This window comes from Primulina eburnea, chromosome 4 (assembly GCF_022965805.1).
Source record: "Primulina eburnea isolate SZY01 chromosome 4, ASM2296580v1, whole genome shotgun sequence".
NCBI classification, from domain to species: domain Eukaryota; kingdom Viridiplantae; phylum Streptophyta; class Magnoliopsida; order Lamiales; family Gesneriaceae; genus Primulina; species Primulina eburnea.
Genome location: NC_133104.1, coordinates 43740800 through 43757222, shown reverse-complemented (window position 1 = coordinate 43757222; position 16423 = coordinate 43740800). Strand labels below are relative to the sequence as shown.

Below are 16423 nucleotides of genomic sequence, written 5' to 3'. Positions count from 1 at the left end.
GGGACGTGGGTAGTTTAGTCAGATTAGATCAAATAAAAAAATGAATAATGACTTTTTAGTTATTTAATTATAATAGATTAAATAGGAAATTCTCCATCTCATTATTTTTTAAAAAAAATTAATGATTTGTTAAGAACATTTTTCTTCTACTTTTATCCCATTTCACAAGAATCTATACTAATATATTAAAAATATGGTCATCATATTAATTACTTTATATGACACCAAAATATTTAATTTCATAATTATCTTTTTTATCAACTAAAAATCTCTTCAAATCACTTCATATTTTATATAAAAATATATAAACAAAACTTTCCTTTTAAATCGAACAACTCTTCTAAATTGAAAATAATTTCGTATTATTATACATTTTTTACTAATATCAAGAAACACACCACACACACATCTATTTCATATTTCATAGAGATGAAACAATGCATACTAGTTGTAGCTCAAAGATACAATTATATCAACACACTACGCATGCCTCTCCATGCAAGAAAGAAAAATATGGCACGATCAATATTTAAATCGTACCCATTCTTACGCCCTCGAATTAAGCGGGAGATCTACGAGTAGCGATGCACTTTGGAATGCATCGCGGAATGGTATGATCCTCAGGGGGATCATAAGAAGAAAAGAATTTGGGGTCTTGCTCGAGTGACTCCGTATAGCTTTCAAGAATGCTCACAATTTCATGGAAATGTGGTCGCTTGTCAGGATTACCCGACCAGCAACGATGAATGAGGTGACGAAATGCTGATGGACACGAAGAAGGCAATGGCGGCCTAGCATTCTGTACCGGAAAAAAAAAGGCATTGAATAAATGTTACTCACAAGTAAATACCATTTACACACAATAAACTTGTATTTTAGTGAACTTAATATCGTGATATATCTTGTTTAAAATGAACTAAAATATGATATTTTTTTTATGATGAAATAGCGATTAACAGAGATATCAAAGAGGAAATGGTTATGTATTATGTAAAACAAGTGTCTTCAATTTGGTTCTTCCTCTCTAAATGGTGATATATTAGAGGAGAGTACTCAAGTAGTGTATTAACTTGGGAAATTTTGCAGTTTTAAGTAAAAGAAGTATGCAGTGATGTGTTCAAAAACAAACATAATCATGAAGTAACATGACAATGTTCAAGAAAGGTTTATGTATATTCGTTCAAGTGACAGCATTTTCTTTCAGAAATCAATAGTCAATATGTGGCTAAGAAATGGAGTTAAATATGTTAAATAAGTAAGAGATACTTTGAATGCTATATAAATTACCTTTTGGCAAACTGCAAATGCTGCTTGTTCCGGAGTCATGTCGTCAAATGGTGTCAATGCAGTTAAAAGTTCCCACAAAACAATACCGAAACTGTAAACATCGACTTTCCTTGTATGGTGCTTTTCTTTAATCATCTCTGGTGCCATCCAACGATAAGTACCTGTAAATCCTTTTGCACTTCCACACTGAGATTCCAAGCACGATATTCCAAAGTCGGCTACTTTGACACACATATCTTCATCGAGAAGCATATTTTCGGATTTAAGATCACGGTGAAGAATCCCTTGAGCATGAAGATATTGCATACCACGAGCAATGTCGAGGGCCAACTTTAGTACGAGATTGAGGGGAAGCGAATATGGTTCTTGTTGATGGAGGAATTTTCTTAGAGAGCCGCCTGGATAGTACTCAGTGATGATACAAAACACTGGTGGCTTCTTGCATGCTGCTATGAACTGGTATAAAAGGCAAAACAACATGGTGTCAAAAAAGTGAGATTCCACTGTCATTCCACAAACAGTCGACAAGCTTGAATAATAAATTTAGTAAAATGACAACAGATACGAAAGTATTCAGACATTCAAGTGCTCGGTTCTACTATGTTACCACTCTCACGCTTCAGGCCTCTGGAATTGCATAATGCATGAAATAGCTCCGTTAGCAGCTAATACACTTCAATCCCAATTTTACAAAGATGCATGATTGCTCAAATCTTATACACAGCCTTATAAAGCTATTCACATCTCTCCCAAAACCCGATGTATAACAAGATATTATAGTCACACTTGTACATATTGTAATCACAAGTCACAAAGGAAAGGTACCAACATGTACCAATTACTTAGCAGTGAAAAGGTTTGCATAATTTCCTTTATAAGAAAAGAAAAGAAAAGGCTTGCATAATTTGAACCGCTGTTTTAGTTTCCAAATCGTAGTTTGATTGTTTATAAATATCAATAGAAGTACGATTATTCAAATACAACTGGCATAACAAAGGTCACAGGTGCACAACATACAAAATCACCGACATCTAAAGTTATAAAATGACATATGTCAAAGATCATCGGTCTTGAAAAAGCTTACCACATCCCTTTTGTGCAAGGGTGGAGGTCGATAATTCGATCGCTTTCCATCCAGAATTCAGCTTATGATTTTACGTCTAGGCTACAATTTTCTCAGATAAGGGAAGGCACTAGAAGTTCTTGTATAGAGCACCAACATTTTGAGTTCACTTGCCATTTGCTAATAACAACTGACCAGTTTTCGACGATATTTTCAGTTATCATAATGTAGTACGAAAGAAACCTCCTTACTTTGCCCAACCATCTGACCTAAAACTATGTTGGGGCAATCCAGCATCCCTCTTCCTATGTATAATGTATGTATCACTCAAAAACATATTACACCAAACAAGCGGCATGAAATCTTCAAATTCCATGTGATGTTTATAAAAGTTGAAAACTGCAAACCCTCAATATTCCTTAGCTGGGACGGAGGAAGAGGAGTCAGAAGGGGTAATTGCACCCCTTTCTCTTTAATGGTGACGCAAGAAGAGGGATAAGAAGGGGCAGTCGCCCCCTTCTCTTTAATATATTCCTTTAACATTAGTATCATCTTTATATACAAATGTGTGGGTGACGGTGTATTTTCACTCCCCCCTGCACAACAAAATAATCCAGCGATCAAGCCCAATAATGGCAGAGGGAGCTAAGCTGGTGGGACGATCCCCTAAATTTTACTATGTGTTTGTATGATTATTATGCGTAAAAGTTTTGGAGTTTTGGTTCACTGTTTCATAGCTTCACCAGACACCACTGCATCCAAATACTCAGAAGATTAACAAGGGACAACATTTCCAACGCAATTTACGCACAACAAAACACTCAAGATTAAACCACCCAAAACAAAGAACAAATTAGATCCCACTTACAGTGATGATGTTAGGATGCTTCAACCTGAACAAAAGAGCAACTTCTGATGTAAACTGTTTCTCCAAGAATTCAGCTAGCTCCCCATCCTCTTCAGGCTGGCTAAAAAGCTTAATAGCCACATCTCTCTGTTGATAAACCCCTCTGTAGATTCTACTGTGTCTCCCAGAAGCAAATTTGTTCCCTATATAAAGTTGGGATAGATCAGCATTCCATTCTTCTTCTCTTCTACCTTTAATTTCTGCGCCCGAAGAAACCAAGTACTTTGACCATGAAACTGCTCTATTGTACTCTCCCAAAGAGAGTCTCCTCTCCAGTTTGCTGTGGGTGCTTGCTATTCGTTTCAGCCACTGAAAAATCTTCATAGGTTTCGCCGGATAACATCAAATTTTCCAGCTCTCCTCGACTTTTACACGATGATAAACTAAGAATCAATGCGTTCAAAAACAAAATAATCGGATGCTAAAAAGAAAACCCACAACTCATTACTCCATGAATAGATCACCCGAATGTGCATGCAAAAAATGAGAGAGAAAAGGTGAACACATATCAAGCATCAATCTTGACACCGTAAACAAAAGAAAAAACACGCCTTGAAGAAGCACACGGGTTCGCAGGAACAAAACCTCCAAAGCCAGTCAGAAAGTTTGGTAGGAAAGTATATCATCAATTAACAAAAGCCAAAAACACAAGAACCTGTATAACAATTAGATTAGAAGCCGTTAATGAAGCTGAAACAGTTTTTTAAAAAACATTATCTTTGATTTTGTTAGAAGAGAGAAAAAGGGAGGTAGTCTGTATTCTGTTATTGTGCAACACCGACTAACTCAGCGCAGATACAGAGACAGTGAAGAAGCAAATACAGAATATATATATTTCATCGTCATATATAAAAGTTGGAAACATTGATAACGTGGGGAGATCTACTTGTGAGGAGACAGGGGGGGTTCTCACTATTCAATTTTCTTTCGCCGTTTTGCCCTTCTATTCATTTCTTAATACCCACAATACAATTTTTTTGGACTCGTCTTGTACCATTAATATTTTTGAAATAAAAATTAAGATATAAATGATGATTTGATCCCCGCGATTTCGAGTTCAAAGACTCTACGAAATCGAGAAAAACCGAATTGGACTAGTACGAGACTAAAGATGTAATTTGGAGACGAAGATAGAGATGACGGTCGCTCCACTGCCATCTCGTTCACAATGACCATATTTACTTTTTTAAAAAAAAATACTGAGAAATAAGGGTTCGATAGATTATAATATTGAGTTTCGAATTTGATACACTTGTTCTAAATTTGGGATTTGGGTGTTTGATAATTTTTATGTGACACTGAACTGAAATTGTTCATTATTTAAATTAAAAAAATATATTTAGATCTTGGCAATGAAAACGAGAGATCATTCCACCATCCGACGATGGTATTATTGACATTTCACAGCACGTGGACACGAATAATAAAGATAGGTTAGGAATGTGGAAATCGAGAGAGTTGGGGCCCACCTTCCGGCCATGTGTTGTACTGTGCCGTATGCACCATTCGTATACGGTCACTCTCCTCTTTTATATTTAGTTTATTTCCCTCAAATATGATCAATATTATTAAATAAAATTCAAAATTTCGTTCTTTTTGATAATTATTATTAAAGAATACTTAATTTATAATTTATCAATACTTTAATTAATGGATAACGACACTTGACCTTCCTTAGAAAGAAACAATAATATAAATATATCTAATCAACGTCATTATCTAGCCTATGTGTCTGACACTGACTTCTCTTTTACATATATTTATTCGTAAAACAGATCATTTATATTTATATTTATAATAAAAGTAAAATTTTTCATTACTAAAACAAATATAATATATATTTTATAAAATTGACATGTGAGACTGTTATACATAAGTTTTTATTATCTATTAAAACAAAAGCAATTGATCACCTTAAATGTATTGATTTTTTTGAACTAAAGGATTTTATATTATTAAAGAATAAGCTAATATTAATTATTAATTTTCGAGTTAAGGTAATTATTCATTGGTAAAATTAAAATATTTTCACTTGAGGTGATTTGAATTATTCATCACATTTTTTTAAAAAGGACGTAAGTAATAATATATTATTAATATAATATAACTCTTTGCGAATCTGCTGCTGACTCATGTCTTCAACTGTCTGCCGATTACATGTGACAATTAATTCGGTCCCACATTAATATTATTTTATTTGTTTATGGATACAAAGCATGAAACCGGATTGGGCCCGACCCATGTGCCCACTGCCTCTATACGGGTAAGTACGGCCCATTTTGTTGTCGAGTCGTAACTCGTAAGTACCATTGGTGGAAGCTTAAACCAATTATTATATCAAACGCAATTAATTAAGCTTAAATGTTCGTGTTTGGATCCAAATGCAAACGGGGCTACGCAGCCCGCTCCGTCTGATTCGTATTTTTGAATTTTTTAATGTAAAAGGGACAAATCTCAGTGTTTTTGGCTCCTGTCCTTAGGCAGTTAGTTATATTGATTCATATGTTTCCCTAAAAAATTAGGTGGACTAACGAGGCGTGTAAAGCATGTATATATGAGGCAAAAATTTGTGTGAGACGATTTTACGGATCATATTTTGTGAGATAGATCTCTTATTTTGGTCATCCATAAAAAATATTATTTTTTATGCTAAGACTATTACTTTTATTGTGAATATCGGTAGGGTTGACTCATCTCACAGATAAAGATTCGTGAGATCGTCTTATAAGAGACCTACTCTGCATGTGATATATCGCCAACAGAATTAATTTATTTTATTTTAAAAAATAATTTTTTAAATAAATTAAGAGGTGGTTGGATCTATAAATACGGAAGAGGAGTTTTGTCACATACTTGATATTTGAAGAGTGCATCACAGAACATGGCTGGATGATGCACAATCACATGTATTGTTTTTACACAAGAAAGATATTATCTTTGTCGCCATATCTATCGAGTTTTACACCAAATTTGATGGCACATCATAATGATTTTCATTTTGTTTTGGGAAGAAATATGGGATCAGGACAGTCGTAATATTATGATACATCAGCTTAAACGTTAAGTTCCAATCATCGATTTTTGTGGACTGCAAAGATTAATTATACAAATATCAAAGATTTTTTATGATTGAGTCCTCGAGTTTTATTACAAAAAAAAAATTACTAAAAATATGTGTTAGATGGTAACATCTAAAATTAGGGAAACTACAACTTCTAAAGTTGTGATTAAATTAAAAATATTTATGTTTTATTTTAAAATAAAACAATAGGCAAATAAGTATACTACAACTTCTCGCACATAACTGTGGTATGCCTCCTTAAATAAAAAAAAAAAAGAAAGAAAAAAAAAAAGAACTGTAGTAAAGAAAATCTTTAAATTTATTTTTTATTTATTTATTCAGGTTTTTGTTTGGAAATATATCTACTTATTGTGCATGATGTATTAAGATAAGTCATAGGCTGAGGCTCAAATTGGGTTCGAATTTGTGTTTTGTGGTCCAAAATATATATAGTTCTAATTAATTAGCCACTTGTAGATTCTTTTAAAAAAAATCTATATTGAATATATAATAATGGTAATATTGAACATCAATAATATAGAAATACTATCTAAAATTTGGTGATTTCATAAAATATGAAGTCAAATTGACTAGTAGACTTGCTCATTAAATATGAATTCACTTGCGTATTCATAGCGTATAAAACAAAAGATTTTTTTTATATGAAGAAATTTGAACTTAATTATGGGTAACAAAATTGTGAATGATATTTTTTGTAATATATTTTTTTTATGACAAAAGAACGCTCCTCTTATTTCTTTTTATGTGTATCGAGTAAACTCTCTGACTAATACGGTAGCTTAAAACCATGACTATGGTCTATGGCGAGCTAAGTATGTTGGATGAAATAATCAACCTAGACGTCTCTTGCTTAAATCATAGCGTAGAGTATATTACCCATGGAAGCAGTGATGCATATTACAAGTGAAATATGATCACTGAATGCGATCACAAAATGCTAACTAGGGGTGCAAGCCGCGACAGACTCAAGCTATTTGTGAGTAGATTTCGGCTCGACAAGGATTCGAGTTCGAGTAGCTTCATTTGAGTCGAGTTCGAATTTTACATGTATTTTTGTCTAGAAGTACAACATTTAAATTCTAAAAGCTACAAACATTTTCGATCTTTTCGAGTACGAGCTCGAGTAAATTGATATTTTGACAAGTCGAGCTCGAGCTTCATGTTCACCCCTCATCCAAAATAATTATTTTAAACCCACTTATTGTGTACGTCCAACAATTAACAAAAATCATATGCAGTTGTTAAAATTTCATCAGTTTCTACATCTTGAGAAAGTGGGCATTATTTATTCATTAAACAATAAAAATGTTTCGAAATTTTCACCAATCCTAAACTATGTACAATTTTAACATTCATTTGTGATTAAATATTTGTGTTGTAGTTCTCAAAATTATTCGAAAAAAAAATCAGAAATATAAGTGTTTGCGGCAGTTTAAGTTGAATCCCGGTTGCAGAGGTTGTAACCCGACACAAGAGCGCTCATTGAGAAAGCTAGAAAAGCCAAGAACGACATCCCTATTGATGCACTGGCCATCGTTGTGAACTTGTCACTGCCCCAGTTCGTAATCCAGTCGTCCACCCTGGTAGCAGCGGATGAGGATGCTGACATTAAAAAATAAGCCAAAATCTGCTAGACAAATGGAAAAAAATTCTTAAATTTTTCGTTAGTACCAAGAAAACATATAATTTATCTAAAATTCGGACGGAGATTGGACTTGCCTGATCCATTGAGAAATCGAAATGGTAACGTAAATGGTGGGAGATTAAATCTTTTCCTGTGCCCAAATGGTGTGCCAGATTGTAAGCTTGAAAACCAGAATACACAAATCCAACGACATTAACAGCGAGACAGTACCTGTACAAGCAATTTCAAGGGATTATCAGTAGCAATCTATATCATGATAACATATTTGCACTTCTGACACCTCAGAGACACCAAGTTTAAACCTTGAAAATCAATCCTTCTCCACAAGTGAATGGTTTTGGTAACGATGCTAAAGATGAGATAAGCATTGGACCCTTATGGTGAAAAGCATGAGACTTGCTTGCCCGAGTATGTGAGGAAGACAAATTTACACTAAGTTGCGTGTTGAAGATCAAATTTTAGTGACAGATTCACCTAGATGAGTTTTCAAGAGAAAGATAGTTTGGATATATTTAATTCAACCTGATCATAGCAAAACTATGAGATTTAAAACCATATATATCACATCGAATTAACGATCTTACATCTCTTATTCAAGACAAAAGCACGGCAACCAAGCCAGATTTAGAGATCTAACAACTAGACTACATACAGAGTGGCAAGATCGATGCTCAAGATAATAGAACGCAAGACAAATATACAATGAACATAACAAGCCATTATCTTCTATTATATTGACTCCCTCAAATCATTTATCTAGTAGAAATCTAATGCCAAATACAAGTCATAGTCGTTAACTACTCGATAATACGGCACTGTAAGATAGCAAATCAATCAGGTGATTAGGCTTCATAAATTCAACTGAGCCACATCTAAAACAGTGGAAACAAATGGCTTCCTCGGATAATCTCCTCCCTCTGATATAAAAACCATGTAATGATATACAAACAAGTGAAGATACAGAATTTTGGCATAACATGTAGATATGTAATATTCAGATAAGTGGAACTAAGAATTATACCGATACTCTTTGTAGCGATCAAATGAATCACCACTCCATCCTTGAGTCCTATCAGAAGCCATAACCGAAAAAGAAATCACACAAGCCACCACCTCGAATATTCTAATCACCAATGCTGCCTTCCTCACCGCCCCATTCCTTTCGGTCCTCCGCAAAATTGACTCCACTGCCGCTCTTGACCTCATCTCTCCCCCAACCCCATCCTCCCCACCAACGACCTTCCCCTCTTCCAACCCACCTCCTCCAACAGGATCTACTTTCTTCACTTCGGGCGGCGGCTCCTCCCTCACTAGCTTATTGAGCCCAATAACAACAGGTGATGCACCTTTCACATATATCCCAAGATTCTCCGACTTGGGTTTATCAGAAGAAATGTGTTGGCCTCGGTGATTTCCTCCGGAGGTCGGGAAAACCGGGGGAGGATCACAATTATCCGATGGGGGTTTTTCAGACTGGGGCCAAGGACGCCACTCTTTGCCTCCGGCGGCGGCAGAACTCGCCTGATTGTTCGATTTCCTCGGGGAGGGAACTGGAGAATGGTACATATCCACCGGAACCAGGGCTTTACAATTATTCTCGACAGTAAAATCATCGTCTTCAGTCTGAAAACTCGGATCATCGGGACGAAGAGACGATTCGGATCGAAGTGGAGAGTGGAAAGAATCTCCTCGACTCGTAGTTGACTCAGTATCGGACATGGATATGTGACCGTTGCTGCTTCTTCGCGGCGTTTTCTTGCCATGATTACTTCCCGTGTCTTCGTTTTCCATTAAAATCAACAAAATTTCTGATCCAGTAACGAGATTAAAATTCAAAAAACACAAATAGAAAGATGCAAGCAAGAACAGAGAAGGAGAGTAGAGAAACCGAAGGAACTTTTGAATTTGTAATGCATGGAGAGAAGATGGAAGCAACGCGGTGAGGCAGAGGGAATTGATTCCGTGTGAGAGATGGATGCCAATCCACCATTAACGACGTCGTTACAGTGCATGAATATTCTCTTTAATACATAAATTCTATTTGAATTCATTAATAATGATTAGAAACACGATTAAAATAATAATTAAAGATAGAGAGAACAAATATTATTTTATTTTTTGATCTATCATCAAATATTGAGTAGGTCTCTTGTGAGACAGTTTCACAAATTTCAACACTACCGATATTCACAATAAAAAGTAATACTCTTAGCATAAAAAGTAATATTTTTTCATGAATGATTCAAATAAGAGATCTGTCTCACAAAATATAACCCGTGAGACCGTCTCACACAAGTTTTTTCTTTAAATATTTGAAATAAATTCAATCAAAAACTGTCTTGATGTTAAAAAATAATAATAGAACATTAGACAAGTTGATATTCTTTATATTATAGTCTTCGTTTTAAGTCACACTCAAAGTATATTTAGAACAAGTTGATGTAGGTTCTTCATATTTAGCTTTCATTTGATTGCTTCTTTTTATTAGCGACCACAAAATAAATATTGAATTCTAAATTTAAAGGAAATTTTTATGTGGCTTTGTCATGTTGCGTTACTAACAAAATTTTTTAGTTTGGTGCGGTATCACTTTATCCAGGTGACAAGCTTGTGACATACAAGTGGGAAAGATTCAAGTGCCATTATTTTTTTTTTAAATATTTCACAATAATTTATTTTATTTTGGGTTTATTTGAAATCGACCATAATTATTATTAAAATTACATAATTTGATATGGAGTGAATTCAACAAACAAATGAATGGTAGAATTTATAATTAATAGATTTGATATTCATCATCTTAAATACATTGATTCAAATACAACATTAATTTCCTAATGAAGAACCGATATAGAGTAATTTGTATTTTGTAGCTTCGGCAAAAACGTTTTCCTAAATACAAAAATCTTACGGAAAATTCGACCCTGCCTCTGCAGGCAGTGCCTGCAGAGGGCAGATCCAAGGGCCAGAATTTTTCTGGCCCTCGGTTTTTTTTTTTTTTAAAAATTCCCCCCCCCCCCCTGAAATGATCTGGACCGTTGATTGGGTGTGGGGCAGTCCAGAGTTCAAATACCAAATTTCTTGTGGAAAAAAATGGTTATCGTAAAAGCGAGTGGAATCCCACCTTTTTATATTCTCGTTCTGGGAGTCCAGCAAATTCTTTCGGCTTTTCTCTTTATTCTTCGTCGTGGATTCTCCATCGTCAGATTTTATACAAGCCAGGCTCGAACGTAGTACATGAGACAGAGACTAATATGTTTTAAAAAAATTAACCAAAATGGAGAGAACCTAAGATGGCTTTCCTACCACTTTATGTGCGCTTGAGAAGTCGCCAAGAAAAATGCGTGGCATTCCACTTTCTAACAAGTATGGTATGGTGTCCATGAATTTGAGACATAGCAAGAAATGAAAGTTTATCATAATTTGAGAAAACAAAACTCGTATTTCTTAGGCATGGATTGTCGGCTTTTCTGTGTGCCCCTACACCTTAAAAATATTCGATGGATCTCGTGAACAAGAAGCACAGAAGAGAGCTACTGATATATGGTCGAGCACATCATTACACGATAGAACACAAATTCTACATACACTACAATAGTTCTCTCACTGAACAAAATACATCACTATGGTTTCCCCAGGAGTATCAACATCAGTATTTTTTTCTTAATCACAACTGGTGTAATCCCACGTGGTTAAACCATACTCAAAGCAGTCTGAGACCACAAAAAATAGATCAAGATTGGTGCAGGGACGACTCTTCAACAACCACTTGCACCTGTTCCCCTATTTCCACATTGTGAGTGGCCGCTTGGATCCCTCTGCTTGATGGTGCTGAGGCACCATCTGCATCGCTGCCAGATGAAGAATTCTCAGCGCTGACAGGACGGAGCAAACCCTGTAACCTTAGAAGATATCTCTGACTAGGAGTTTGGTTTCTTGCATATCGAGTAGTTGTAATAACATTGGAAGACGACCTCTCTGGATCAGTGTGAATGCTAGATATTGCACTTAGATCGAGATTAGGAAAGACAGAGCAACGGCATCTAGGGCATTTTACGTTTAGCCGGAGCCACTCATCTATACATTCCACGTGAAAGTTGTGAGCACAAGGAAGTCCACGAACCTGTATGGTGTCTAGTGAGAAGGAGTAGCAGAACCAGGATTCTCCTTTACGGGGAGGGAACACACAAGATTAACATTAATTGTACACAAAAATAAAACCAGTTTTAAGAAAAAACCAGAGGGGGTTGGCAACACCACCCCTTCCCCCGCGCTCCACCTCTTTTACTAGTGAAATTATTGAATAACGATGACATTTTCAAACGAAAAATTCAACTTTTTGTAACTAAAATTATTTTTACATTCGGATAAACATAATTACCTCATTTCCCACATGAAATTCTTCCAAACATATAAGACACTCGCTGCAATCGGTAGGCACAGCTTTCATCCTGAACTTTGGAAGTTCTTGAATGAGCGCCTCCACTGCTTCTCTCTGCATGTCACAATAAAATTTTCAAAAGTTTTGGAGAAAGCTTGTTAAAGTGAGTGCATATAAGAAAAACCAAATCGGAACTAAAACAAAATGAAGCAGCAGATATTTATCTGATCAGGTGATTTAGTAACAATAATCGCACATGTTTAACTTAAATCTCAATCCAAAGCCAACCATAAATTACTGAAAATTGATAAAAGAACGACACCAGTTAATTTAGTCGGTCGACCCATACTGCGAAATTTTTGAAGCAAGTCGCTTGTTACCTGAGCAGTGGTCAAATACAGTCCAGGTTGATAAGGAGTGGAATCTTGACCCATCCCTCTCATTTCTTGGCCAGCAGCTTCGAGAGCCCAATCTGGCACTCTAACCAAGTCTACCAAAACCTGAAGTCAGATTCAACATTCAAGCAGGTCAATTAAAAAATAAAATGTCGTGCATTGAGAAATGATTTTAATGACAAGACATTGCCATAACATCTCACAAACATTAGTTTATAATCAAGATCAAAATTTAATAAAATAACACCAAGATGAATAAAAAGCACCGTCTTTGTGAATCCATAGCCTGGATCCCCAGGACTGACTTTCGTGTACTCCACCGATGTATATATTTTCTTAATTCAGAACATATTTTCTTAATCGTAACCATATGTTAATATGCCTACTATCATTGATGCAAAAGAAATTGTAAGAGCTTACTCCATATTCTGAAACAGGAATCCCCTGTTGTGCACGCAATTGATGTGCCTGTCTTCTTGTTAACCACTGAAATAAATGAGGAACGAAGCATAAGATCCGGATGCCCATTGTTATTACATCTTTATAGTACGTTCAAGCATATAGCATTTGAGGTCTTGAGAGAGATTTCTCCACAAGTAAAAGAACACAAAGGAAAACAAAAGGCCACTAGCAAAAGCTGTGGGAGGGGCAATTATTCCACTATTCGCCTTTCTAATCCTTAATGTATTAATTATTTTTTATATGAAACGAAATCATATTAAAATAGGAAAACAAATTACGGGCAGGAGGATAAGATATCCGCAAAAGCACAATACAAGAAAGACTACAATGTCGTCAATAACATAAAAGTTTTCAATCCCTGACTAGATATGAGATAGAAAAATGATTAAACTCTACAAGCTTTCTATTCCAACTAGCAACCCTAAATCTTAGCTTTTCCCAGACCTTGTCTATACACTCTGCTATATAGTTGAATATTATTTTGCTCCACTCCAACCAAATTGACCAAAAAAGGCAATGAACTAACACATTCCAAAAAGTTTGACATTTCCATCCGTTACGTAATCCCGAGTCCAAAAGAAACATATAATGCGTCGTTCTTGGAAATATCCACTCCATACTCAATTCCTGCAATTGCACTGTTCCAAATTCCACTTGTGAAGAAACAATACAAAAGTAAGTAATCTTGATTTTCCTCTTTGATCCGGAAAAGTGTAAACCAGTTTGGACATAATTTACAGTTAGGTCATCTTCTTTGCACAGAATCACAATTCTGCAATTTTCCCAAAGCCATGGTCCACAATAAAATTTGAACCTTATTTGAGATACGTTCTCTCCAGATATTATAAAAATAAGAGAAATTAGGAAAATTACTGACCGGGAAAAAAGTCACAAAAAGATATGGCAGAAAAAGACTCTGAAAAGTCTCCCAAACAAACCCTAAAATCCACCCTACCCAATTCCAAATGAACAGTGTCTAAAACCCCTCACAAAGTACTCAACTCATCAATTTCAACCTCATTCAAAGCCCTTCTGAAGCGCAGATCCCAAGCATGGGTGGAATTAACTGGGAAGTCCACCTCACATATAAAATTGTTAATAGGTTTGTTATGACTCAGATCTAGAAAAGAGATGGAAAAAGATCTTTGAACGACGAAACCCCGCACCAAGTGTCTTCCCAAAAACGAACGATATTCTCCTCTTTGAACACCACCCTAACTAAAAGATGAAAAGCCGGGCAAGATCGAGGGATAAATTTCCAAGGATTTCTAAAAGTCCTATTCCTTGCCAACCTCACGTCCCAACCATTATCTTGCAATCCATAAATGCTCTTATAACTTTTGTCCACAAAGGTTCCCTCTGCACAGAACATCTCCACCAGCATTTCCGTAAAAATGCCTTGTCCCTCAAGCGAATATTCCCCAATCCCAACCCCCCATCTTTTGGTTTGCAAACCCAAGCATGACTTGAGAATCGGAAAGCTTTCATGGGGCAATCCATGCGCATAACCTGTTTTCAATAAAATATTTTACACAGAAAATTCCAGGTAACATCTCGAAGCAGGAATATAAAACTTGTTGGAGAGTAAAATATTGTCAAAACTGAAACCAACCATTCCCAAAGAGATGCCAGTAATGCACACAAGTCCACAATAGCTGAAAAGCAACCAAATAAGGAAGCCCCACTTCTGACCTTCTTCAGGCAACTGTGAATGTTTCCACATTTTTATATTTTTTCAAGATTGGGTATATAATGCACGATCTCCTACTTGGAACAGAAATAGAAAATATACTTACACAGTCTCTAGCACTAGAGAACCATAGGGTACCAATAACAGTCCAAGTCCAAAGGAAGGGGTATAAGAGAAGAGCAAGAATGGAAAGCACAACAAGCCTTCCACAAAATCGTGTGTATCTCTGCTGCCAACCAAGATCCCTGATGCCATTTCGAATACAGTACAAATTATAAAGCTTCTAACAATGAGAAATAAACCCAAACTTACGAGAGGGTGAAGAGGAGATAATTGTACAACTCCAAGTTGCAAGTCATTGTTACTTCTTGACAAATAAGCAGAACTCTAATATCCGTATAGTGTAACAACTTTCGTTTTTGTCGTATTATAACTTACTAAATAAAGCTTAATATTAACCATGACAGTTTTCAGGTCGGTAAAATACCGAGAGGATTATTAATCAAAGGCTTCCCATCCTTAAATAGATATTTCTATTACCTATATACAATTCGATGGCTACTTATAAAATAAACCTCAAAAGGAAACAAGGTCTTACAGCCCCATTCCACCAGCCAGTCCATTATCCACAAACATCAAGAGCCGGAAAACAAACACTGCGGTGTAGTCTACCTAATAAAGGGAAGAGAAATAATGCAAAACATTTAGTTATAACCTCAAGTCTCATCCAACATAGATGGCATATCCTTAACTCGTTTCAAAAGCTTAAAGATCACTCACTACAATCCATATATGCAATGGATGTGTACATAAATGGTACCGCTTCCAATTGATTGCCACAATAATTCTGATACAATAGTTAAGGAATAATCCAAGACTTCGTATAGTAAAAAATATCAAACTTGCATTGATCAAATTAACATATACGAGAAATTCAAAATAAGAATATAAAAGATCGACCAAATTAGCATCCAAAAAAGCCATCCCATTTAATATGAAACAGAAACTTGAACATCCATGAAAAGGATACATACTTGTAGCGACCATAGACAAGAAGAACCCATCATACCTGCAAGAAACCCACCCAAAATTACCCCTTTAAGCCAAAAATAAAAATCCTAAATGTATAAGTCCCCGGTGAATAAAATACACAAGAAGGTATTCCCCATTTTAGAAGAACGGATTTCTTTACCACCATATTCCAAAAAAAAAACATCTTTACCACCCCATTTCTCATGATGAACCTTGAAACGTTCTTGAAAATACTCACCACTTGAAATCAACACCTCTAATCGCCATCAAATGCCTTAGTTCTCGATCCAAGAATTGATTTTTATTAAACTAATCTGAGCATCAATGGACTGAGTCCACTCGTCAAATTTCAAGCATTAAAAAGACCCATTTTTTCACAGGAAAGGGGAACACTGAATTATGTATATAGTCGTAAAAGATTAGAAGGAATCATATGGATTCGCAGAGTGAGGCTAATTGAAAGGCGATACATTTCCGCG

At 35.6% G+C, this 16423-nt stretch overlaps 3 protein-coding genes across 4 annotated transcripts; all 3 read right to left on the bottom strand.

Moving 5' to 3' along the window:
• Positions 1-385: 385 nt before the first annotated feature.
• Positions 386-4133, bottom strand: LOC140829353 (serine/threonine/tyrosine-protein kinase HT1-like). Its single transcript, XM_073192473.1, has 3 exons — positions 3219-4133; positions 1288-1743; positions 386-799 (listed from the first exon to the last, which is right to left on the bottom strand). Exons 1-3 carry the CDS (start codon positions 3579-3581, stop codon positions 560-562), a joined length of 1059 nt encoding a protein of 352 aa, XP_073048574.1. The 5' UTR covers positions 3582-4133; the 3' UTR covers positions 386-559.
• A 3472-nt stretch (positions 4134-7605) lies between these two features.
• Positions 7606-9990, bottom strand: LOC140829352 (uncharacterized). 2 transcript variants are annotated; one of them, XM_073192471.1, is made up of 3 exons: positions 9006-9990; positions 8059-8194; positions 7606-7966 (listed from the first exon to the last, which is right to left on the bottom strand). In XM_073192471.1, exons 1-3 carry the CDS (start codon positions 9773-9775, stop codon positions 7772-7774), a joined length of 1101 nt encoding a protein of 366 aa, XP_073048572.1. In that variant the 5' UTR covers positions 9776-9990; the 3' UTR covers positions 7606-7771. The 2 variants fall into 2 exon arrangements, with proteins under 2 accessions (XP_073048572.1, XP_073048573.1); XM_073192472.1 differs by having other exon boundaries at positions 7606-7919.
• Positions 9991-11494: 1504 nt separating this feature from the next.
• LOC140829351 (E3 ubiquitin-protein ligase SIS3-like) lies at positions 11495-16423 on the bottom strand. The gene is made up of 10 exons (XM_073192470.1): positions 16183-16423; positions 15943-15981; positions 15693-15759; positions 15511-15584; positions 15019-15157; positions 14835-14927; positions 13181-13246; positions 12746-12865; positions 12366-12479; positions 11495-12107 (listed from the first exon to the last, which is right to left on the bottom strand). The coding sequence occupies exons 1-10, from the start codon at positions 16209-16211 to the stop codon at positions 11718-11720; spliced, it is 1131 nt and encodes a 376-aa protein (XP_073048571.1). The 5' UTR covers positions 16212-16423; the 3' UTR covers positions 11495-11717.

What these genes read in the sequence shown, in the direction of transcription:
- LOC140829352 (XM_073192471.1), bottom strand. Translation starts at nt 9,775, where the DNA reads ATGGAAAACGAAGACACGGGAAGTAATCATGGCAAGAAAACGCCGCGA. An exon ending in GATCGCTACAAAGAGTATCG is followed by an intron (nt 8,195 to 9,005) that starts GTATAATTCTTA and finishes TTGCTTGTACAG; the next exon opens with GTACTGTCTCGCTGTTAATG. An exon ending in TCGATTTCTCAATGGATCAG is followed by an intron (nt 7,967 to 8,058) that starts GCAAGTCCAATC and finishes TTTGTCTAGCAG; the next exon opens with ATTTTGGCTTATTTTTTAAT.
- LOC140829351 (XM_073192470.1), bottom strand. Translation starts at nt 16,211, where the DNA reads ATGGCGATTAGAGGTGTTGATTTCAAGTG. An exon ending in CATTGCATATATGGATTGTA is followed by an intron (nt 15,585 to 15,692) that starts GTGAGTGATCTT and finishes TCCCTTTATTAG; the next exon opens with GTAGACTACACCGCAGTGTT. An exon ending in TTCCTGTTTCAGAATATGGA is followed by an intron (nt 12,866 to 13,180) that starts GTAAGCTCTTAC and finishes ATCTGACTTCAG; the next exon opens with GTTTTGGTAGACTTGGTTAG.
- LOC140829353 (XM_073192473.1), bottom strand. Translation starts at nt 3,581, where the DNA reads ATGAAGATTTTTCAGTGGCTGAAACGAATAGCAAGCACCCACAGCAAA. An exon ending in AGCATCCTAACATCATCACT is followed by an intron (nt 1,744 to 3,218) that starts GTAAGTGGGATC and finishes CTTTTATACCAG; the next exon opens with TTCATAGCAGCATGCAAGAA. An exon ending in CATTTGCAGTTTGCCAAAAG is followed by an intron (nt 800 to 1,287) that starts GTAATTTATATA and finishes TTTCCGGTACAG; the next exon opens with AATGCTAGGCCGCCATTGCC.